Source organism: Centroberyx gerrardi, chromosome 21 (genome assembly GCF_048128805.1).
Source record: "Centroberyx gerrardi isolate f3 chromosome 21, fCenGer3.hap1.cur.20231027, whole genome shotgun sequence".
Classification (NCBI taxonomy): domain Eukaryota; kingdom Metazoa; phylum Chordata; class Actinopteri; order Beryciformes; family Berycidae; genus Centroberyx; species Centroberyx gerrardi.
This window is the reverse complement of record NC_136017.1, coordinates 13953925-13978412: the sequence shown is the minus strand read 5'-3', so window position 1 is coordinate 13978412 and position 24488 is coordinate 13953925. Positions and strand designations below refer to the sequence as shown.

The window sequence follows — 24488 nt, the reverse complement described above, 5'->3', positions numbered from 1 at the left end:
GCGGGCCGCACTAACATTAAACTTTCATATTAAGGTGGGGGCCACAAAATATCGTCTCGCGGGCCGCAATTGGCCCGCGGGCCGCGAGTTTGAGACCCATGCTCTAGACTGTTAGAAAATAGTATCTATCTATCTATCTATCTATCTATCTATCTATCTATCTATCTATCTATCTAGTATCTATCAATCTATCCATCTATCTATCTATCTATCTATCCTCTATCTATCATGGATTTCACTGAGGTTTTTTGTGATTACTGCAGCCAAAAATGTTCGATTTTGCTGCGGCATTCATCCAAAAAACAAAAAAACAATCTACCTACGCTTGTTGCCGTGTCATGCCCCGTTGCTGCGGCTCGGCGCCACACTAGCCACAAAAAAGAACCGCCGAAATAATTAGAGGGTGGACTGCTCACCCGCCCTTCGGCGAAAAACAAATAAACAAAATCAAAAAAACGCACTGTGAATTGACAGCAGTCGTTCAGAGCAAATTAAAATCTTGGCTGCGCTGTATCGCCGTGACCTGCCCCTGTTTCGGGGTCAGCGGCGACGTCTCCAAAATGCGCTCGGTGACTAATAGACGCCGCATCTCCGTGCCAGGACCGAAGGCTGTGCTGGATTGATGGCGTGCCAATGAGAATAATAATCTCTCTCTCCGTCCCTGACTCTCTCGCCTTCTCTTTTTCTCTCCCTTTCTTAGGCTTTTTCTCTTAATTATTATGAAATGCGTTTACTGTTGTTATGTCTGGAGCGTAAGCGTCTGATATCTCGGCGAGGTTGTCTTCGGCAAAAGATGCCCTTGATCTCTAGACTACCCTGGGTGAATAAGGATTAATAGAAAAATAAATAAAGAAATAAATGACAAGTCTGTTTTTATCTGCCGCTCCTCCACCAACAGCACGAAGTGAAGGAAGCAAAAAGAGAACGAATCTCGACAAACAGAAGTGATCAAAGTGGGAGAAAAGAAAGCAAAAAACAAAAAAAAATGGCTTGACTTACTCAAGCAGTGCTTGTAGTTCAGGTGTTTATCAGTTACTTTCAAAGGAGCTATTGGAAGTACTAAGGAATGCTTTTCACATACACACTTGCATGAACACACACACACACACACACACACACACAGAACACATTAAATGCAGACAGATGCTTTTTTGTCTCTTAGTTTACAGAAAAACACACACACATACTCCAACAAGCATATATGCAAACACCTATAAAGACCATTACACACACACACACACACACACACACACATACCCATATAGCTGCTTTGAAACTTGGCATCTATCAAACAGGGACATTTTTTCCGGCTCGGCATGACATCTCTTCACAGATTATTCATGTAAACATAGTTATCTGGACGACTGTGGATCGCCGTCTGCGCCGGATATATCAATCTTTCCCCATTCGCCAGAGACAAAGACGAACTGACAGGTTAGAAGAAAGAGAAATGAAACAACAACCTGATACATTTAGGCATAAACCTCATGAGAAACTAGGCTGATATGAGAGAAGTGCTTTGCTTTGGTTTATTTGTGGGTTGATTCATCTTTCATTTGACATATGATGACTGTATTTTTCTTCATTTTCTTGTTCTTCCCAAATAGGTTTTGATCTATTTTGTTTGCACATATATACTAAGACATATGTGTATATACAGCAATTGAATTGATTTGAGCTTGACTGCCATCACCACACTACAAAATCTGAATTAGAATAATTAATCAGCAAGAACAATACATGTACATACAGTAAATGTGTCATTGGTGCTGAGACATTTAGAAAAAATCAGAGTATGCATCAATCCATCTTTCATAGGCCCTCATTACAATCATTTACAATGCTGAGGATAGGGTGTATGGATCACCAGCTCTACAACATGTTACAGTTCTTCTCGATTGCTAAGACACGCTTAATGAAACTGGGATCCACTTGATCTTCATCATCACCTTCTTAGCACAGCAGAAGTCTTCTCTTGCAAATGTGTTAACACTATTTCATTGGTTTCACACATTTTTCACACCCTTTTTCAAAACAGTTAACACAGATCTCATAGAAAGACCCAAAACTCTATTGGATTAACTGTGTTAAACAAAAAGAAAACATCTATTCACAGCTGATAGAAATGACTTATCTCTTATGCACCTGTGTGAAACTCCTTTGCACAACTCTTCAATCAGCAATCAGTCCTTATCCATCTATAAAAGATGCCACCTCTGTGTTGCTATTTGCAAGCATGGATCAAAGAGGCCAAAGGCACGTAAGGAGAGTAAGAGGCCATGGCAGAGGGGCCCGAGGAAGAGGAGTTCACATGCGTGGTGGAGGAGCCGCAGCAAGAGGAGAAAATAGAGCTCAAGTTTCAAATGAAATTCGGGCAACAATTATTGACCATGTCATCAATCGTGGCTTGTCCTTTAGAGAGGCTGGACAAAGGGTCCAGCCCATTCTGAGTCGGAGCACTATGGCATCTATTGTCAGACTTTTTCGGAATGAGAATAGGTAAGTCACAATGTTACTGTATACCACTGTGTATTTCAGCTTTACTGTATTGCCCTGTTGGCAGAACAAACTGTGTCTACAGTAATGCAGTTGTTTCATCAATCCCATTTATGTGACTGTCATAATGTCAATTTTGACTTGCTTTTTGCATTTACTTTATAGAATCCACAGACTACCACACACTGGTGGCAGAGGACAGATCTTTAGTGCTGAACAGGAGACTGCGTGAAATCCAGGCAGCAGTAATTGCAGATCAGGGAGCATTTAGAAATATCAACAGTGTGAGTTTGGCTACTATTGATCGAGTCCTTACACGAAACCATGTCGGAATGAAGCAGCTGTACAGAGTTCCATTCCAAAGAAACTCTGACATCGTGAAGGAGGCAAGACTCCAGTATGTGCAGGTAAGGATTTGTTATTGTAATGCCTTGTCATACCATACAGTTACATGCAACTGGAATAATTTGCTTTATGAATTTGCTTTTTTCTCAGAGAATAATGGAGCTTGAAGCTGAAGGGGCACATCACATATTCATTTATGTGGATGAAGCTGGCTTCAACCTCTCTAAAGTGAGGAGACGCGGGAGGAACATCATTGGGCAGAGGGCCACTCTTACAGTGCCAGGTCAGAGGGGCGCCAATATCACCATGTGTGCTGCCATCTCCAACGATGGTGTCCTTTGCCACATACCAACTATCGGCCCATACAATACAGAACGCCTCATCACATTTCTTGATGCACTGAATGAAAGACCCGAAGAGAGAGGGCTGTTGAGGCCTGGCATGACTCTGTATGTCATCATTTGGGACAATGTTGCCTTCCACCGCTCTCGCCTTGTGAATGAATGGTTTGCAGCACAGCCCCGTATGATGATGCAATTCCTCCCTGCATACTGTCCTTTTCTGAACCCAACTGAGGAATTCTTCTCTGCTTGGAGATGGAAGGTATATGATGACCGGCCATATGACCAGATGTCCCTCCTGGAGGAAATGAATGCTGGTTGCCTGGCAATAGGTGCAGAGGACTGCCAGGGATGGATACACCATGCAAGGAGGTTTTTCCCTCGGTGCATTGCAAGGGAAAACATCCAATGCGATGTTGATGAGAACCTGTGGCCTAATCGTCAGGAACGAATGGACTAAATGTGAAGTTCTGAGTATTTCAACTCTTTATTTTGTTTTTTGGATATTTCCACCCATAAGTTTCCTTTGGTTGCTTTTAATGTTTATTTTATTTTTATTTACAGTATTCAGCATTTCTGAGTTTGAAAAGTATGGAAACAAGACTAGGTCTTGCCTTTTTTGGCACATACTATAACTATGTAAAGTGTCAACAAATGGCACAGGCATATAGCACAAATTAAGGTTGAACCGGTTCATATTGATAGCTGTATTTTGTATTTTGTTGTCCATTGTGTAATGATTGATTGAAAGAATATATTAATTTGACCACAAGTTGTGTTGTTTGATGGAAATATTTGCTTTTGTTGCATGTTTTTAATGTTTTGTGAGTGTTAGAGCATTTTGCAAACCAAATGTGTCATTTTGGCCAGCGACTTTCAGTTTAGGCCTGTGTGTGAACTGTTTTGAAAATGTAACTTCTGAATGGACAAATGTGTTCAAGCAAATGAGAAAAACTGTAATCTGTGTCTCAGTCTGCTCCATTAGGTTGGTTGTGCACTTGCATTTAGTGTAGATGAGCTTTGTGCAGTGTGTGTGTGTGTGTGTGTGTGCATGCATATGCTCATTTGCAAGCACCGCTCTTCATGCACTTGAAGTGAAGTTCTGAATAAAACGTGCATCTGCATGGGTTAAACTTATGTTGACCAATCACGCCTCTATCTAACCCCCAAATTCCAGTAACTGAACATCATATATCATATACATTTCTTGGTGTGCTAATATACAATGCACAACATATTAGAACCTCCATCCTATCACTGAGTTGCACCTTCTTCCCCACAATACATGCCACATTTGTCTCGAGGCTTTAATCTGTCTCCTCCCTGAGATCTGTAGGGAATCATAGCTTTCACTTGGATTCACGCAGTCAGTCAATTTCATGAAAATAGCGGGCAGTCCTGATATTTTGCACACTTGGTTTATTTTGTATATACACACTGTGTAGTGGAACCATCGGCCTGCTCTTTGGTGAATTTCAAGCCACCCACTCACCGGCTTGGGCAGCGAAGACGAGAACATAGTGTCGTTGTCAAATAGCGTCCATCTTTGTCAATTAGTTTACCGGCTGTGTTATCTGACTCTCCCAGCACCAGCTATAAAACTACGGCGCTTTCACTTGACATTAATGCCGCTAATGCTGTTTAATCACTCAAGCATTCATCACAGTATGTCCTAAATTACTATCGGCTTCATTTGGCATTGCATCATCCCAGCCAGTGCCCATTACCGCTGGAGCAAATGAGGAACGGTAATGTATCTCATTCAAAAGCCCGATGAGAAACTCCGACGGTCCTGGAGTTCGGTCATTGGCCGTGTCCGCGTGTCGTCTGAGGCCGCAAACAGTTGTTGTGTCGCGGATGATAAATATGGATTGTGCGTCTAATATACCCCAGGGATTTGACCTGGTTTTTCATCTGGAAGTCGCCCTACACACACGTGCACGCACACACACACACAAAGTTCAGATGGAGCGAACGCGCTAAATGGACTTTTCGGGTCGCGTGGTGAATCGGACTCGGGCGGCTCAGCAAGCAAGTGGAGGAGCGTGGGTCCGCCGTGTGCAGCGTAGTGTGAATGGAGATATAAAAAAAAAATAAAAATCAAGGCCAGGCCAGGCCAAGTCAAGCCAGGCTGAAGAAATCTGTTGTTTTTCTCCCTGGCATTATAACATTTCCAGAGAGAAATGGATAAAGGGGGAGAGGGAGAGACCCAGAGAGACAGACAGAGAGAGCGAAACAGAGATAAAGGAGTTGTGACTCTGTACTCATTCCAGTCCAGTCAACCCCGGGGGCGATCGGCGCCCATCGGCCCAGACAGGGTGAAGCCAATCAGCACTTATTCAGAGGAAAATCACTGGAATGTCTCAGCGGGACGTGGCGCGCTGCTGAAACAAAGTTTGGGCTCCCGCAGCGTGGCACAGCCGAGCCCGGCCATGCCCCACTGACCCACTACTGGCTGCAGGAGCTTGATTTACAACAACTGGGTTTCTCCTGATTGTGTGTGTGTGTGTGTGGGGGGGTATAGACAGGAGTCATATGTTTTTGGAGTTATTTTTTTGAAGTCTCTTCAAACTATGTCAACACTTAACAATATTGCCAAGGCAATTTATATACATTCACTGCAAAAAAAAAAGTAAATTTTAACAACATTAAATATAGTGTAAGGAGCTTTAAAATCTTCCTAAACAAGTTAAATGACATTGTTTAAAAATCTGCCAGTGGAGTGAGATAGTTACACTTGTTTCCAATGCAAATCAACAGTTTCTTGATACTATTGGAGTGATCCGCCTTATTCTGCCTTTATTTGTATTATTGTACATCATAACTCAAATGGAATCACCTTGTTTGTGAATAAATGCAATGAAGCAAGATGCTTACTGCTTGGCAACAGGGGAACTATTTTTTTGTTGGTGGAAGCCTTGAGGGCCAAAATATAAATGAAAACCCAAAGCTTCTACCTTTGTTTAATGTTTGATGGTACTGAAAAATATTAAGTGTTATTTAAAAGCAATAACATATTCAAGTGATCTGATCTATATAACTACAATATAGCATTATAGCACAACCTCAAGTATGTTGTTGCTTAATTATTACATGGCTTTGTTGAATACCCAGTTCTAATTGGCCAGTGAAAGCATTCTGAAGTCTGTTCTGAATAACAGACTGCTGTTTAACATCTAGTCATATCACTCCACAGCCAAGAAGTCTGGTCCATTTCTACTCAAATTAACTTGTTTCTGCCAAAAAGACGTTTCTCCTTGGTTGCTGCAGACAGTCCTGCTGGACTGCTTTTGGTGGCAGCTTGTGAATTACTTTAGCATGCAATAAAATCATGTTAATTTTATCAGCGTTTTGTGTCAAGAGATTAATGTCTTTGGTAAGCAGCCATGTAATAAGCGGGATAATGTGCAGGGATCCGGTCATTATTGCAAAATAAGCCCCTTCAGGGTGATTAAGACCCCTCCGAATAATCCTTGAATCACCCTGTCGGGGCTTATTTTGCAATAATGACCAACTCGCTGTACATTTTTCACTATGTAAGAGAAAGTTTTCCACAATGTAAGCGAAAGTGCATTTTGTTCTCACTCTTGTGTGTCATCCAGTGACCAGGTCACACTTTAACAATGTTTTTCACGCTCTCTTTCTCTCGCTCATGTGTTTGGAATGACAGTTTAGGAAAACCTATCATTAATTCATTCACTATTGCGGCTGCAGCATCTACTCAAGTGGCTGTGCCTCTCCTGCTGGCTCCAGCACAAAAGCGACTTAATGAACTATGAGTTCAATTGCACCATTTTGCATCCCAAATTGAATTTACCCAAATGCATACTGGGAGGAATGGCTAAATGGCCTGTGCAAAAAGGCTGCTTAGCAGTGCTGTGGCATAAAACGAATGGGATGAATTAGGGGCAATATTGTACAGTGGCGCTCATTTAAATCACTCAAGGTATAATGTTTCCCACTTTGTCCCACCTTAATTTGTCAATTAAAAATGGCTAAGAAACCTGTAAATGCAAGATCTGCAACATGAAAATCTGTGCCACCATAGAACGGCTTTCTTTTTTAATTGCCTTTATTTAATAACCTGCATAAGTTTTTACAAATGCAATAAATGACTGGAGTTTCTAGTCTAGAAAGTTGTCGTAAATTAGGCAACAATAACACCAGACAGCAAAGACATGTTCACAGCCTTGTGTATAATGTATGTAATGCCATTAAGTGCCGTTATATATTTTATTCTGACTGTGGGGATATAATTTTATATGACACACGGAGTCAAACAACAGGCTGGTACTGACACTGAAAGGGGCTAAATTGCTTTTATATCAGGGAACTATTTAATGTTGCCAGGCAACTGTCGTGACTCAACATCTGGTGATCTGGTAAATTCAAAGATAAAACACTTTCATGATAATGCGTAGATCGGCTAACATTAGCAAAGCAATGCATTTATGAAGTTCTGCTTCAGAGAGTCAGAGAGGGAGAATTTTCAAGTAGAAAAATAAATATCACAATGGTGTGTATTGACGGAGGCAGAACGGGCCCTTTGAATTATGCATAATGAACGGCTGAATCCATTTAGTCTACCGCATTTCACTCAAGGCCAAACAACAGAGTTCTTATACTTTCAGCTGCCGGAAAAGTAGCTCTTTTTCCCATTACCTTTCATCAACCTTTCAGCTCGCGTCTGGTCTACAATTTCTTATATTTTTTGGCATCTGATCAAGCCTTCTGTAATGAAATGTGCATTGATGTGTGCTGAAGTCTCTTTCCAATATGTATTTATTTTTTTTACTTTCAGTACTTTAGCCAAACTTTGTTTAGTGGAATTTCTATGATGGTGCAAAAGATGCAATAATTCAATAAAGCTTAAAAAAAAAAACAGAGACTGAAAAAAGCAGACTTGGTCTTGCCCAAGCTCCTCCACAGGGACACAAATCTCTATGTAACTCAATAGTAGGGAGGTTTTCATAGCAAAAATGCAATGGCTCTTCTGGGTTTTTAAACTCACTCATTTGCTTAATGCTAGCTGATGCATGGGACTTCCACACCTGTCTTTCCTGGCTTCCTTCTCCACAGAAACAGCTGTGGTTGTTCTGAGGTGGTCAAGGACAGAGTGGGACAGAGGACATGCATGTGTGTGTGTGGCGTGTTTTTTGTGTGCATGTAATGTGTGTGTGGGTGTGAATGTGTGTGCAAATGGGGGAGGGAGAGGGAAAGAGAGCAAGAGAGAGGAAAATAGCAATGGAGAGAGAGAGCATGACAGAAACAGAGAGGAGGGCAAAGAAAAAGCAAAAGGGAAAAGGGGGATAAAACGATTTAACTCACCATATCGATGGACGACACGGGTCCAATGCTGTTGACATATATCCCCACATCGATAACCGTCGGTTTCACTGCAAGGGCCAGAGAGAGGAAGAGTGAGAGTCACGGTAATGTTTATATGCAATGCTTCTACTTTATTTGTCACGGTGTCGGCATTTCTTTATTGTTTCATCCAGAAATTAAATCTGTGACTGAAACTGCACGGGGCGCCCATAGCCACAGATCCAATCAGTGTTGAAGTTTAACAATGATTATCATCACTCACAATGTCACATTGAAAAGTAAACCTAATCGCTTTTTTCTTTTCGATCAGAGCGGAGCCATCCGTTCACAGTGGAGAGAAAGAGTTATGCCCCTGAAATCAGAAAAGCTCCCAATATTTCACAGTGCTGCCCGATACAGTGTTAATGTTGCCAGGCAACAAACACAAATCCAGCCAATGCGAAGGGTCTTTGCTAATTTTGCTTGGCAACAACATTGGGGCTCCAGGTTGGTTTCAGGAAGTGAAAACTAAATTATCAGAGACGTAGACCTAAATGCTGCAACCCAAATGTTGTTACTTACTGACAACATATATTATACCCTCACTTCCTGACAACATATATTATACCCTCAAATACATATATCTGTATCATATATATGTCTGTGGCTGGGGACTCATTGGTTGTTTGCCATGGGCGGAGACCCTGGAAACTCAGACGTCTGCAATTTTAGATTCAGCAAAGAAATAAATTACAAAAGACAAATTGCGTTTGATAACATAGCCCAGTTAGTGTGAAAATGCTTGTAGGAACCACCAGAGCATGTTTGAAGTTAGTGAACAAACATCTCATCAAACATTCATAACCGTGGATTTCGTGCACCGTTCTGGCTTCATTTAAATGCTGTTCTGTTTGCTGTTAGCACCTTTCTAGCGTGATTTCATTCGATCCAATGGAGCACGCTCCAACAAGTTTCCCAAGCACCATCACTCTCTCGCCCTCTCTCCTTCTATCCCAGGGCACCACGACTACAGCAATTAACTTCTGTGATGGCGTATAGACAGGACACACACACACACACGCATGCATGCACACACACACACACACACACACACACACACAATTTTCTCCCTTTGAGTGCTACTGGACACAACACTCCATTTACAAACATTACATTCTGACAATAGTTTAAATGTAGGTTGAGTTGTTTTGGGGTTAAGTACAGTGCATGTGTGAGAGCTCTTGTACCTCTACCCTTGTGGGGATGAATAGCTTATCTGCTTGCTTGTTACCAGAGGATCCACACTTCAATCGAATCTCTGTGGGGGAAGTGAATGAGTGAGCGCATTTTACGCCATCGATTAGTATCTCCACTATTTATTGTGTAGTCCAAAATAAAAAAAATAAGAATAGCCTTTTTGAAAAATGCCAAAAATATGCGGATACACATGAGATATACTGTATTTTGTTCCACGGGTTGAAATACATCCACTAGCATCAACTTTGCGCTAATCATCGGGGAAAGCGGACAGCAATAGCACAAAGAAAGTCATGAGCGGCGTCGTTTACCTCTTGTCTCATCCTGACTGCGTTGTACATTCAAATTACTAATATTTTCATAGCGTTGCATTGAATAGTTATTACAGTTGTTACTGTTTCCTTGTTCTTGTTAGTTGTTAGTTTGTTGCTAGTTCTATTCCAATTGTTGTTTTCCAGTTGTCGCTAGCTACAGGCTAATGACTGTTGTAGTTCCCCTTTCCCGAACGATTAGCATTTTGTTAGCAACAGTCGATAAAAAAAAAGTAATGGAAGGATGAAAATTCACAAAGATGATGTTAGTTGATGTATTTTATTTCATGGAACAAAACATAGCATAGTTAGTCGGGGATTTTTGAATACACACCAAGTGTCAGAAATGCTAACTTTACAGCCTACAGGATTACGTCAGACTTGGCCTCTCTATGCTCCCTGCTATAAGGACACAGGCCATAATGGTGAAATTAATGTTTATATTTGGTGGGTTAGGCCATGTCCGCAGGCTTGTGGTTAGAGAGCTATACAGACAGCAGCACTATCAAAGAAGAGCGCTATAAGCAGTTACATTTTTCATATAGTCTATTACTGTGAGTTGCCATATGTGAGGGAAGTACTATTTTATGTATCCATGACCCAGCTATCAACTCCACATTCATATTAATCATTTTTATGTGGAAATGCTGTTCATTGACATGCAGTCCTTCATCTGCATCTTCACTATTCATATCATTTTCTATGCTTTTTGAGGTGGATATGAATCAAAGAATTCAGATGCACGTGGGTGTGTTCATGTGTGCTCATCTGTGTGTTATATCCCAAGGGACTTGCTGTGCGGGGCCATTGATGCAAACGTTTTTGGTTGGTAAAGGCCTGCTGGGAGGAGTTGAATCCATTCCAACTGCAATGTTATGCTCCACCAACTGGACAATGAGGGACAAAAGCAAATTTTCTAATGAATTTCATGGCATTAATGTGATTTCACTTATTTTTTTTACTTTGCTTTTCTTATTTGTGTTTTAACCTGTATTAAAGATGCATCCTCTGTAATCTTTGGATCCAAATTTACATTCAGTCAGAAATTTAAGCTTAATTTGTATCAACAGCTTAGACACCAACCAGTTTAAAGAACCTGATGCTGATAAGATGTGTTTTTGAATGTTGCCTATTGGCTTCGAAGCAGTTACACTAGAGTAGGTTGGGTTAAGTGTGTTGGTCACAGATCAACGGCAGGAAATTGTTATGAGTAGAAAGGGCAGTATTTTGTTAATTTTCCAAATTCACAACTGGGATTCAAATTGGCATGTCTCTGGTCAGAAGCTAGCGTCTCTAACCTTCATGCAAGCGCTGGTCCGTTTCTGGGCGTCCAGCCAAGTTCAAGCTGCAACTCAAGAAATTTGGCATTCAAAGCATACAGGACAATACATGATCACAATATACAAAATAGAGCAACATGCAAGACACATTCGTCCATTCCTTCATTCATTATCCATTCGCATGTATTCCTATTCAGGGTCATGGGGGGCTGGAACCTATCCTAGCATGCATTGGGTAGGAAGGCAGGGATATACCCTAGAGAGATCGCCAGTCCATCACGGGGCGAACACACATTGGACAGACAAACACACTCACATTTACAGTATACCTATGGGCAATTTCGAGGCTCCAGTTTACTTGACCTGCATGTCTTCGGACTGTAGGAGGAAACCCACACGAACACAGGGAAAACATGCAAACTCCGCACAGAAAGGACCGGGGCTGAGATTTGAACCTAGGTGCTTCTAGCTGTGAGGCGACACTGCTAACCAGTGAGTCAACCATGATGCCCGCAAGACACATGTACAGTGGAAAAGGAGAAAATTGAAAGACCAAGGAGGTGGAAGCACGGGGCGGAAAGTCGATCTGTTACAGTTAAACAAGTTTACAGCACTCGGGAATTGGGACAACCTGAAGGGAACTGCTCTAAATTCTCGCCACGTTGGGCGATGAAGGTAGACTACGATACTCTGGGCTTTGCATAAGACATGTTTTACATAGACATCAGTGAGGTTGGTTCGCTGAGCTCCAATAATCGGCACTTCTACAATACCATTGAGTCCACTTTGTTTTTCTCGCTTAGGTTTCTTTACCAGGCCCCTATAGAGGAGGTGAGGAACAAATAAAGCGTAAAACAAGATGTTACAGTCCAGTATTTCTGCTCCTCCCTAAGTCTTTTTTTTTTTTGCTTCCTCTTGTAATGTGGATGAATCCGTGAGCAAGCACAACCATGAGCATCACAAACGCTGAGCCGACCTGACATATGTCCAAATAACGCGTGGCAGATTCATGTGTGATGCGGACTTCCACAACAATGCATAGGTAGTGATGATGATGCTGTATAGCAGAGTATTGAGGGGATTTTTTTTTTATTTTTCTCTTTCTTTTCATCCTTTTTCTCTCCTGGCTTGAGAGCCTGTTTTGTTCTTTTTCATCTCTCATCAATGTGCCTCCCTGAAGAAAGAAACCTTGACTCTTCTTCGTCTTCTTTTTCAGTTAGATAGATAGATAGATAGATAGATAGATAGATAGATGGAAATCCACAAAGGATCCAATTTTCCATTTCTCGGAGAGTGACCCACAGAGGATACAGAGGAAGAGCGCTCATCTTCCTCCTCTTCCTCCTCTTCCTCTTCTTCCTTTTCAGAAGAGCATGACAGGCTCCATCTGTATTACTGAATTACCCCGTTGGCCTTGATTAAGAAGAGGGGGCTTTTATGCCTGGTTGGCCTTTCACTGGAATGACAAATGCATTACGCATTATCAGCCCTGAAATGACGCAAACACACGCATACACACATGCGCACATGGCCCAGCTGACCGTTCAATTCCCATATGTTCAATGTCCAAGGAGCACTGTACCAGGAATAGGCCTGAGTGAGCTTTCGTAGGCCATCCCCAGGGTTAACCTCACATCTCCATTCTCACATTCATAGATGTATGTACTGGAAAATAACTCATCCTATTTACTTATTAAAACCGATCTCTTGTCGGCCCTCCAGCTATTTGCCTCCGGTCTTTGTTTGCATCAGGCATACTTCTAAGCAAGGGCTTAGCATTTTCATACAAGTGTATTGTGTAAAAGTACACAATCCCCTTGGCCATATATACTACCACTACATTATATAACCACCTCAAACAGAATAGAATATCCCATTCCAAAAGAAATTTCATTTGGTATGAAAAACGTGGTATAAACCTTTTGATAATCGTTCCATAGGAGAATATCAGCAGCTACAGTATGGAATGGAAATGCTTCAACTGGCTCCTTTCTTTGGTTGGAATACATATTTCTGTGCATATTCCTACACTAAGAGTAAGTGACATCAACAAGCTTTCGAGAAAGTCTAGAACATTTTTCCTCAACATTTATTCTTTGGTGCACGTAAATGCACCAGACCTTATCAGATCACTTTATTTAGTGTTCGTGCAAACAGTTGGATTATTCCAAAGGAAGGAATTAATTTGGAATAATACAGTTTTTTACGATCGCTAGCAAGCGTTTTTCAATACTTATAATACTTTTTCTAAACTCTTCACACACCAACTCACCTACAACACACAGTTGGCAAAACAGTTAATTTTATGCTCAAAATCACATATTGTAAACTAAACACCAACACTAATTTTCAAAATGCAAGAATACTTTGTCAAAATACACTAACTCTACCAAAACACTGCAAACATGTCTCAAAATCAAATAATTCTTTCAAAACTCTAGCACATGTTTTCTTCCAACAGGAACATTTAGTCAATCACAGCACAATGACATACAAAATACTAACAGCAGATGGTATTACAGAAAATGCATTACTTTACATGTGTCAGTTCTACCCTTATACAATAGACAGTATATTGATAATCAATTGTTTTTCGCACTGCAGTTACTTTTGAAGTCACTCTACATTTTTCTTTTGTTGAGTGTAGTAAATGTTTTGCAAACATTCTATATCAGAAGTGAATGACTCATCTTTACTTTATAGAATGTACAGTATATGAAAAAGGAATAAGTTACAGAATTGCTGCAGTAAAGGCTTTATTTGCTATAGGAAATTACTGCAAGAGATCAAGAAAAATCTGCAGTATAGCTGCTGGTTACAGTGGTGTAAAAATAAAATATACAAACAGAAAAAGGCACAGAAGAAAAAAAAAGAAAAATACACAGTCCTTTTCTAATCTACCCGGTCTTCTGCATTTGGCCACATGTTCTCGTCCACATCACTCCTTATATTTTCTCTGGCTATGCACCTTGGGAAGTATCTTTTGGCGTGCCTTATCCACCCCTGGCAGTGTTCAGCTGTGATTGGTCTATTTGCATAACTTCAATCAGCTGTTTCTCACTAGCAATAAAAATGTACATGTTTCAATGTACAATGTGAACTGCTGTTCACTTCAACTTTAGCCTATAAGTTAGGTTTAGAACATGAGGTTATCTGTTCTGACATACAGTGTGAAAGCATTTGTAAATTTGGCAGTAAAAATCCATAGTTTTGGTCTTGGTTGAGCTTGTGTGTAAAAGAAATTCAAGAGTTTTTAAAATGTGTTCAGTGAATGCATTTTGTGTCAAAGGAACAAGAAATGTGTTAATGGTATGGCCCGCAACAGACCGATGTTGTGCTAACTGTGTTAAGAGTTATGAAAATGTGACTACAGAACTGATAAAAGGTTGCTAGCAATCGTAAAAAACTGTAAAATATTCTGCATATATCTTTGTCCCTTAAAGTCAGAGTGATGGGTCATATAGTTCAAGTCGGATATGGATACACAAGAGTATTCAGTAACTGCACACACTGTAATCCATCCAGCCATACTCTACTGCACTGGTATAGCCCATGTCACCCGCAGTAATCGCACATCATGTCATGCATGACCTCTCTGTTCCCTTGTTAGTATGTGTTGAGACTCTTCAGCCCATCGCCTTGGGCTTGGGTGTACATAGGAAAACACTTACTGCTACTACTACAGTGTGCCAATGTGCATACAGTCTGGGTCACCATAGAGTCATTATGTAACTGAACAGACCCCATCTACTGTATCTGTATTGTATAGATCGTCACTAGATGATTGAGTTGTAGTAAAGGGGAATGGTGAGCTAGTAAACTGTTATTCCCCTTTTATTTTCCCTAAAATGACTCCAACTGAGATCACCACTAGCGCTATCAAGGTTTTCCTTGTAACACAAAGCTTTAACAATTGCTACCAGCCTGTAGCCATATCTACCGTATTTTATGCTGCATTCACATCATATTGGATTTACTGTAAATACGAGCTGACGACTGGGAAAAAAACATTCATGTCAGTCCCCTAGTGGTAATTACAAGTAGGACATGTGGCAATCTTTTGTAGACTCCGATATCCCCCACTTGGTGTCACTAATTGTAGAAGTGTGGCGGTAAACTTGGCAGTGAATCCACCGATGTTGTTTTCCTTTGTTTTAGGTCTTTCAGAGGAAGATAATAATATTGGTTGATCGTAAAATACATTTTGATAACAAGAAGGAGCACCAACTGACCTTACAATCACCATTTTGGATGTGGGCAAAAAGTTAAACATGTAAACGCTTCCAAGTTGTAGAACCAAAATGTCATCTTGTTCTTCCGTTTCTTCTGATATGACGTGAACGTGGCACTAAACAACATGTAGCCAACATACCAAGGCTGGGTTATCATAAGTCTATTGTATGACTTGCAAACTGCAACACATGAGCATTCCTAATATACTTTTACGTTGAGCTGCCATATGGTGCATGATGATGCTGATGGCATTGGTTTCTGGATGCGGTTAGGGGTTACACAATGGCTTCTTATCTTTATTGTGTGACTGCACAGACTCCATTTAGACAGAAACCTCCCTCTACTGTCTATTCCAGTGTTTCTCGGCGCGCTTGGTGCTGAGCCACACGTCAGCAAAACAACAAATTTGCTAGGCACACCATTACTGAAAACTGTCAAAAATTATGAAAAAGTGCCAGAAAAACACAAACAGAGCTAATGGATTTGACTGGTTTTGATAACAAGCTCGCTACAGAGACAACAGAGTTTTAATGAATCAAATCTAATAATTGTGTTAGGTATTTCATTTACTTAACATTTGAGCAAAATGTCAAGGCACACCTGAGCTTTCCACACTGGTTTAGAGTCACTAGTCTATTAGGTGGAGATACACACAGAGAGACAGAAATAAGGGAAAAAATGGAGAGAAACACCCTTGTGGGTATACACATCTCCAGCATATTTATTCCCATCCAAAGCATTTTAGATAATCAGTGAATTAAATCTAGATGCCTATTTTGTATTTTTTGGACAGCCAAATCAACAAACTTATTTGGCTGACTCAGCTGTCAAAGGTGGGAATTTTGCAATGCTAGCAGGCATAAAGAGAGAATTATAGCATTGCGAGTGATTTAGCTGTACCAAGTCAACACCTAGATGGCCCAAATGTATCTATGACCATCACCGCCTTGATGGCCTAATGCAACCCTTTCTCTATTCCTTGTTCAACCAAACAAGTCCCAGAACCTTATTTACAGTAAAGGTTAAAGACTAACATGGTACTAAATCAAGAAGGTCCAGCAACAGATATGCTACAATTACTGTCCAGTGCAATGGATCAGGACAATTCAAACAGCGTCTTGGAAACTTGGAAATCCTGCCTGTAACTCATTGTATGATGCTATGGGACAAGCAGATTGGAGATTGAGTTATACAAACATTTTTCAGAGGCAGAGCTGCTCTGGAGGTAGAAATTATCTCATTGGTTCAGTTAAATGTCAGTGGGCGGAGCCAGAGAACCGGTGTTTTGGAGCGAAAGTTAGCTAACTGGAATACTTGAATGGCAAAGAAGCAAGTCATGGTCAAAATATGAATGAAAAAATATAGATAGCAGTGACTTCTTTTTTCATTCATTTATGGCAGTCATGATGGTGGAAGGTCAGTAGGCTAGGAAACTAGCGTAACTAGACAGCTGTAGGCTAGTATGGCTAGCTTACTTGGATAACTTAGCAGATTGCATTGTTTCAGTTAGCAGCAGAGCGCTAGGCTTCATAATATTAGCTTCCTCCTCTCTTACCTCTTGTCGTTTTCACTGGGCTTCAGTCTAATCTTACTTAATTAGCCAGAAAAACGGTGGTTCTTTGGCTCCGCCCATTGAGGTTTAACTCAACCAATTAGATTATTTCTGCCTCCAGAGCAGCTCTGCCTCAGAGAAATGTTTGTCTAACTAAAACCCCAATCTGCATGTGGCAAACCTCAGCCATCTGGTTCTCAGGTGAAAGTAAATGCTAAGAATTATTTGCAAATGCTATTTGACCCACATCTGTAAAAATCCACGGCATCTATTCACTCCAAGGCCAAGCTGCAGTGAGCCATCTGCACTGCTGAGAGGGCCATCAGCTGCAAACTCCCAACCACTGGGAAACTACAGTCCCTCATACCCAGGAGACGTTCACTGCCGAACAAAAAAAATGTATGTTTGCCATAGTCTTACCTCTGGCAGATGCTACAGGTCCATCAAAACTAGAGCAGCTAATTCTCACACACACACACACACTCAAACACACACACACACACACACACACACACACACACACACACACACACACACCACTGTCATACAAAAGAACACAGTGTCACCATTAATAAAGTTGTCTGTTAAAATGTTCCCAGCCCTACATCGGCTAATGACATGATGCATATGTTTCTGAACGAGATGTGATTTTGAGTATAGATTGATTTGATAAAAAGCCTTCAGTTTTTGGTGGAACTCAGCAAAACAGGAGAAGCTTTGATTGATGACAATTAATTTTGGATATTCATACAACACAAGGAACTGAAGCTTGATGGCCTAAATTTATTGGACAACTGTAAGTTATGGATGGAAGTGCCACGCGCGCATTTATTCAGTCGTCGTCATTTTTATAAATCAAGTGCACACCCAGTTTGAAAAATGATCTCAAGACCCGATTTACGATGAAATCAAAATGCAGTTGTATAAATGAGGCCCTCCAATGCTTTTCGGATTTTCCTCCTCTGTGTGAAAAGAAAAACGCTATAAAATTGGTGGAGCTTGCAAAAAAAAACCATTTCGAATTGCTGAAAGGTTAGAAAGGTGGACTTGTGATCTCAAGGTTTGAGTCCCCAGACCAGTAGGAAATAGCGAGAAAAGGTAGAAGTGAAGGAGTTACACTTTACCCTCTATTAGCTATTGACGTGGTGCCTTTGAGCATGGTCGCTCAGTAGCCAGCGGTGTAAAACTGCAGATGTACATGGCAGCCAGTTGTGAATATATGTATTTCAATGAACTTAAAGCAGGGTATTGCTGAAAAAAAGAGCGCTTACTCAGCAAATCCTCCCTGGATAAATACAGGTTATATAAATTGAAGGAGTGCAGCCTCGCTCAGTGACCCTTCAGACTTTGTTTTATTAGACCCAGCAGTCCACTCCATATTATCGAGCCAGAGATAAAAGATGACGTCAGAAGTGTGCCGAAGATTCGGCAAATCTCATATAATCCTTTTATGAAAGGAAAAAAAACGAGTCATGTGAGTCGTAATGAAAAGGCTTCTCCGTCAGATATCGACTGGCTGTGTAGGTGTGCGCATTTGAGATTTGTGTATGCATGCAAGCGTGTGGGTGAGCGAGCGAACGAGCAGGCACACACTGTACTCCACCAGATTTTTATTCAGCTCTCCGAATCAAATATAATAGATCTGCGAGGGGGGGGGGGGGGGGGGGGGGATGGGGGGGGGTTTCTCTTCCTCTCGGAGCTTTAATGAGAACCAGGCAAAGGAAAGGTCTCGGCGCTTATGAATCGCCACTAGGCAATCACACACCCGACACAGAGCAATCACTCAGCAAATGGGGGGGGGGTCGGGGGTGTTACAGACAAACACACACATACACAAATGTATGCACACACACGCACATATGCTGAGGTTCTTTTATCAATTTACTTTCAATTCAAGGATAGAGAAATCAATTTAGCCACAACACGCTCTTATATCCACCATATAATGGGTCAATGAACAGCACATCATCAATTTGCTGTATTCATTTACATTGTGAATAGGCTGAATTGAAAGTGAATCATCCCTCTATCAAACACACACACACACACACACACACAGGTGCTGGACTGCTCACACACTCATAATCAAGCTTGCGGACATTAAACCTTAAAGACTTTGTTCTAGCTGTTGCTCTCGCGCTGCTGAACATTAGGGTGAAAAGTGTCAGAGGCTTTATTGGGGGGGGGGGGGGGGGGGATGCTAATGGATGGCTGCAAAGGGAAGCTTTTTGGCTCGGCTTAGGCTAATCCCGGGATACTGTGTTAAAAATCACAACGGAATAAATTTTATAATAATGCTAATAGGGCTTGAACGTCTGCCATGACAGAGGTTAATGCTATAATCGTTAATCTCTTTGCCAAGGGAAGACAGAACATTATACGCTTTAGTCACACACACACACACCCCGCCATATTGTTTGACTGACATAAGGTTGGTACAATAATCCTAAAGTGCTCGCTAACTCCAACGTCATGACTTGTCTGGGAAAGCGCCGCTCCACTAGCACCATTGTACCGAGCGACAGAAGGGGGCATGTGCCGCTTTGGAAGACGGCGCCGAAAATCGGAAGGCGCTCGTCACAGCTGGAGACTTTCTCAACATTCAATTAGAGACTTTGTAACCATCAGGTAAACAATGAATAATCCATTAGTTCGCTCCCCCACTGCAATCACAGCAACGCAAACTATGTTTTGCCTGTTACTCCTTTGTCTTCCACAAACAAGCAAATGTGGGGAATGAGATTTTAACGATTTCAGGGTTAGCGTGAAAGAACGCTACACCTGTCCTCGGGGAAGTTAGGTGTCTCCAAAGTGTTTAAAAGTATGCAGGCGATGTATTGAGTTTTGTTGCATGTGAAAAACTCATTTTTTTACCTGCATAGTTCTGCGCTTTGAGATGTTTGAGGATGGAATGAGTCATCGATGCTCATCGACTCGTATCTAGTGCAATCAGACACAAATATTAGTGCCAGAGAAGCAATGAGACACAAAACACTCACACAAAACGGATCAAACACAATGATTCCTTTCATTTGTCCTCCAAAGCGGCTGCATTCCCCTCTTTGTTTTGCACTAAATGAGTGGGATTACATGGAGATACAAGCCACACAGATGCAGCCTTCTCTCCTCCTGTCCCTTTCCACATTTCGAAAGTCTTCCCCCTCGCAAATCCCCGGCTAACCACCAGCACTATGGCTGGAGTGGAGCGGACATGGGAGACACAGATGGAAATCGATTAAATGGTTAGAGCTCACAGGAATGGGAAACGTCTCAGCCATGATCCAGACCCCGCTTGGTCTTATTATCACCTAATGCACTTCACTCTGGTGTCGGCCCCTGCCTTAAACCTCCGGATGATTGCCTGGCCGTTCCTTAGTGGTTTCTCATTAACGTTGGAATGCGAGGGAGTGAATGGTAAGGGTTTATGAACATTTGAAACAGAAGATAAAAAGAGAAATTTATGCTCAAAGCCTGCTATTACAAGCCTCGCCAGACAATGCGGTGAAATGCATCTCCCAGAAACGCCTTAAAAAGGGCATAATTTTCACTGTTCTTACAATTTTATTACATTACCTTGAGCCTAAGAAGACTTTTCATGTGAAAATAATTTATAAATATTTTTAGAAATGTATTCTCTAGTGCCTCTTTCCTACTAAAAGAGCCTGGTCACATGTTCACGTTTTTTAAACAGTCAATTTTAGCTTGCTTTTTGATGTTCCCAACACACTTCACTGACATAAATCAAGAGACTCTTGAGCTGTCTCGCCATAATCACCATGATTTATTAAACATGACCGGTTATGCTAATAAGGTAATTCATTACGCAAATTAATGCATTAATTAGCAATAAACCTATGTCAACACACTTGTCTTCACATAACACATGGTATTAATATGAACATCATATCTTCAAACATTAAGGTGTAATAGCAGTTTAAAGAAGTTTTGCCTCAATAATATGCAAATTTATGCGCCAAGGTGTCCCAAAATGTCATCATGTGTTGTTGGTGGTGAGACATAACAAATGTCATGATGTGGTTCAACATGACAAAAGTCAACTATCATTCAAATCCGCAACTCTTTCACAAAGTGGGAATAATCAGGTTCTATCACTGGCTGAGCAGATGAGCAAAGCACAGTACCACATGGCCTGTGATTGGCTAAGTGAAATGTGGGGCGAGGCCACTGTTGGCAGCCTTGGGTGAGGCAACTGCCTTCCAGTCGATACTCGGGGAACAAAAGTCTCTTGTGCCCATGCTAACAGCCCAGAAAGAGCCATAGCTGTGATTGGCTGGCAGTACTAGAGGGTCCGCCCCTCCCTCTGCCCCAAATGTAAGAGGATTGGTCGCCTCCAGTAAAGTCAGCTTCCTACATAACATACTGGCCCATTTCAGAGCCAACATTTTTTCTAAATGCAACTTTGGCAAAACAAGAAATAGTACAATTTGTCCTTTTATTTTACTGTAAACAAGGAACATCCAAGAGTGTGAAAACATTCAGATACTTAAGATAAGATACCCCCCCCCCCCCCACCCTTACCTCTGTGAAGCGGTGGTGGAAGAAGCATTTGCAACAAAGAGCCCAAAAAGGTTGCACCATCCGCCAGCTTGTGTGTGTGTGTGTGTGTGTGTGTGTGTCTATATCTCATGTGTAACTCTTTCCCGCAGGTTATTGTCAAGTCAACTAACCTGGCTAGATACGATGTGGGGAAAAGCATTTGCCAGGACTCTAAACTCCTCTTCATCTAATGAAATGTCACCGGACTTGAAATATTGAAGAGGCTCATCTGAGATCTGTCCTTTCAGCCGCTGAGGTGTCACCACTGTGCCAAATGTCAGCTCTGTGAGGATCACGGAGAGGAGGCCGGCCCGGACTCACAGAGCCTCAAAGCCACAAAGATCAGAGCCAGAGGTGGAAAGAGCAAATATTTTACTCCCGTGGAAGTACTGTTATTTCAGTTGATTCTTACAGAAAGCTGCACCAGGCGAGATTTTTATGCAAAAATACACCTGCTATCAGCCTACATGTAGTGATGAATCGAAACTTAAGAGTGAAATATAAAGTGTCTCCTAAACAGTGAGCGAGTGAGCGCTCTGTCCAGAGAAAGCTGAACTCTCCATCTTTTTCCTCTCTCGACTCTTTGGTTTTCTTTGGTATATCATAGATAAACATGAACATGCTGTGTGCAGTTTATTACTGACGTCACCTTACAGGATTTCTGGATATTCAAGTTAAAACCATTTTAAAACGGTTACCTCATGCTCCCATATGGGGCCGCCAACGTGTGAAGTTGCCTAGTGCTGCTTTAAAGAGTTACTAAACCCCAACTGGTCATCTGCTATTGGCTGATCTTTGGTGCCAGGTCATGTCACCTTCTATAAGGTACAACAGGTGGTGACATCACCTGGCACCAAAGATCAACCAATAGCAGATGGCCAGTTCAGTGCCCTACTTTTCACCATTAGATGTCATGCTTCACCACAGATTTGGGTAAAAGTGCATGTCTAGTCAATTACTCAACAACAACAAAACATTTATGCTCACATTACAGAAAATCTTTATAAATCTACCTCAGCAAAGAGGCAGTGTAAGCATATAAAGCTGTTTTCGTATAAATAGTGGGACTAATGGTACCTGCCCACTGGATTAATGCTTGCTGGTTTATTCAGCAGCATTTTGACTACAACTGGGCACTAACAGGTCATGGATGAATACCTGTGGTCAAAGAGTTGTTTAATAAACCGCCATGGGAGCATTTTTTAACCATGACATATCCAGGGAAGGTTCAATAATGGTGTATGCGGTTTTTCAGCGACGGAACTGGCATCCCTCAGGTCAAAGCCATTTCTCCAAACTAACCCGTAACAGAAGGCATTAATCCAGCGGGCAGGTATCTTTTTGGACTTAATTTGAACCCCATACCTCCAAATTGATCGACTGACTGGGCGGTAATGAAAAAAAATATGAGCTGTTGAGAAAATATGAATTAATTGCGTCCGATAATTTCAGTGTCATGCAATTAAAGGCGTTACAATTAACACATTGGACTGCACAGGGTGTCGCGGAATGTGTCTGCATGCATGTTGTGCATTTTGAATAAGCCTTACCTAATGTCTCAGCTTGTTTCAGCTGTTGAATATTTCATTTGTGAGTTGAATATTTCACTGCTTCAAACAACATCCAGTTTGGATTAGGGAGTTTTTGCAGGATTTCCTTCTGATGCAAATGAGAAAACTAGACAAAAGCACCTCTGACTTTGAAATGAAGTGCGAGTTGAGTTCTAGATGCTATCACAAATCTAATAAATTCTGATCTCTTAACAAAGCTGCATTCATTTACATTCATTAGTGGAGGGCAACACTTAAACTCACCTTTTTTTATATAAATCTTTAAATTCATATTAAGTAGTATCAAACTGATCTAAGTTATATGAGGACAGGGTCTTTTAAAAAGGCATAGATTCATGTTTTCCTGAAAATATAATTGATTGTCTCTATTGGTGGTTGTTTGTCTACTACATCACTGTTTTACATGAATATTCCACCCACAAAAGGAAAACAAATCATGAATCCATTAATGAGGAGATTAAGTGCCAAGACTCAAATGTCATACGGACCCAAAAGCTTGGAGTTCCGCCATTAATGAAGACCGGAAAGTCTCCTTTGCGGACCCGAGATGAGCTTCGTATCGCAGCGTTCAATCATTTCCGAGAACTGGAGAGTGAGCCTTTCATCCCAGGTAGCATCACAGTCACCTCTTCCATCTGCTCTAACTCCTTCTCAGCTGGAGCCGTGTACCAGTGTGAAATCACCGGATTTGAGCACAAGACAAACACTAGCTTCTTATTTCTGGCACAGAATGTTCACTCCGTCTGAACTTTCCCAGCAAATAATCGTAATGCTCTTCAAATCTGATATCCACTGAATTTACGCTTTAATAAAACAAAGGATACATCTTTATTTTGTATTAAAACAAAGGATGAATCTAGGACTTCTGAGGTATATTACGCATGAATATGAGAAAAATACACCAACCGCCAACATCCCATCCTCCGCTCCCATCCCCTTCCTTCAAATAGTGCTTTGCCCCGGAGTGATTGAATCTGACATGACTTCTGAATTGGATCCATGAGATTTTAATATAGAATCCAAAGTGGGTCAAACTCTCGCTCGGATTTCCGCAACTCACGAGAGTTCGTCTGAAATCTGTACCGAAAATGTAGATATATATAGCTCGGGATGCAGCAAACATACAGGAAGTGCTAATGGGATTTTAGGGGGGGGGAAATTAAGCCAAGACAAGGGATTGAACTAGAGGGGAGGGGAGGAGAGGGGGAGAAAAAGGAGAGCGAGGGAGAGAGAAAGAG

The 24488-nt window shown here is 41.4% G+C and overlaps 1 protein-coding gene across 2 annotated transcripts in view; it reads right to left on the bottom strand.

The window, feature by feature from the left end:
• Positions 1-24488, bottom strand: part of LOC139914133 (gamma-aminobutyric acid receptor subunit gamma-3-like) — a 78161-nt gene that overhangs the window by 46753 nt on the left and 6920 nt on the right. For both annotated transcript variants that reach the window (XM_071902342.2, XM_071902343.2), the window contains one exon: positions 8511-8578. In XM_071902342.2, coding sequence (XP_071758443.1) covers positions 8511-8578 — 68 coding nt within the window. The remainder of the gene's footprint in view (positions 1-8510; positions 8579-24488) is intronic.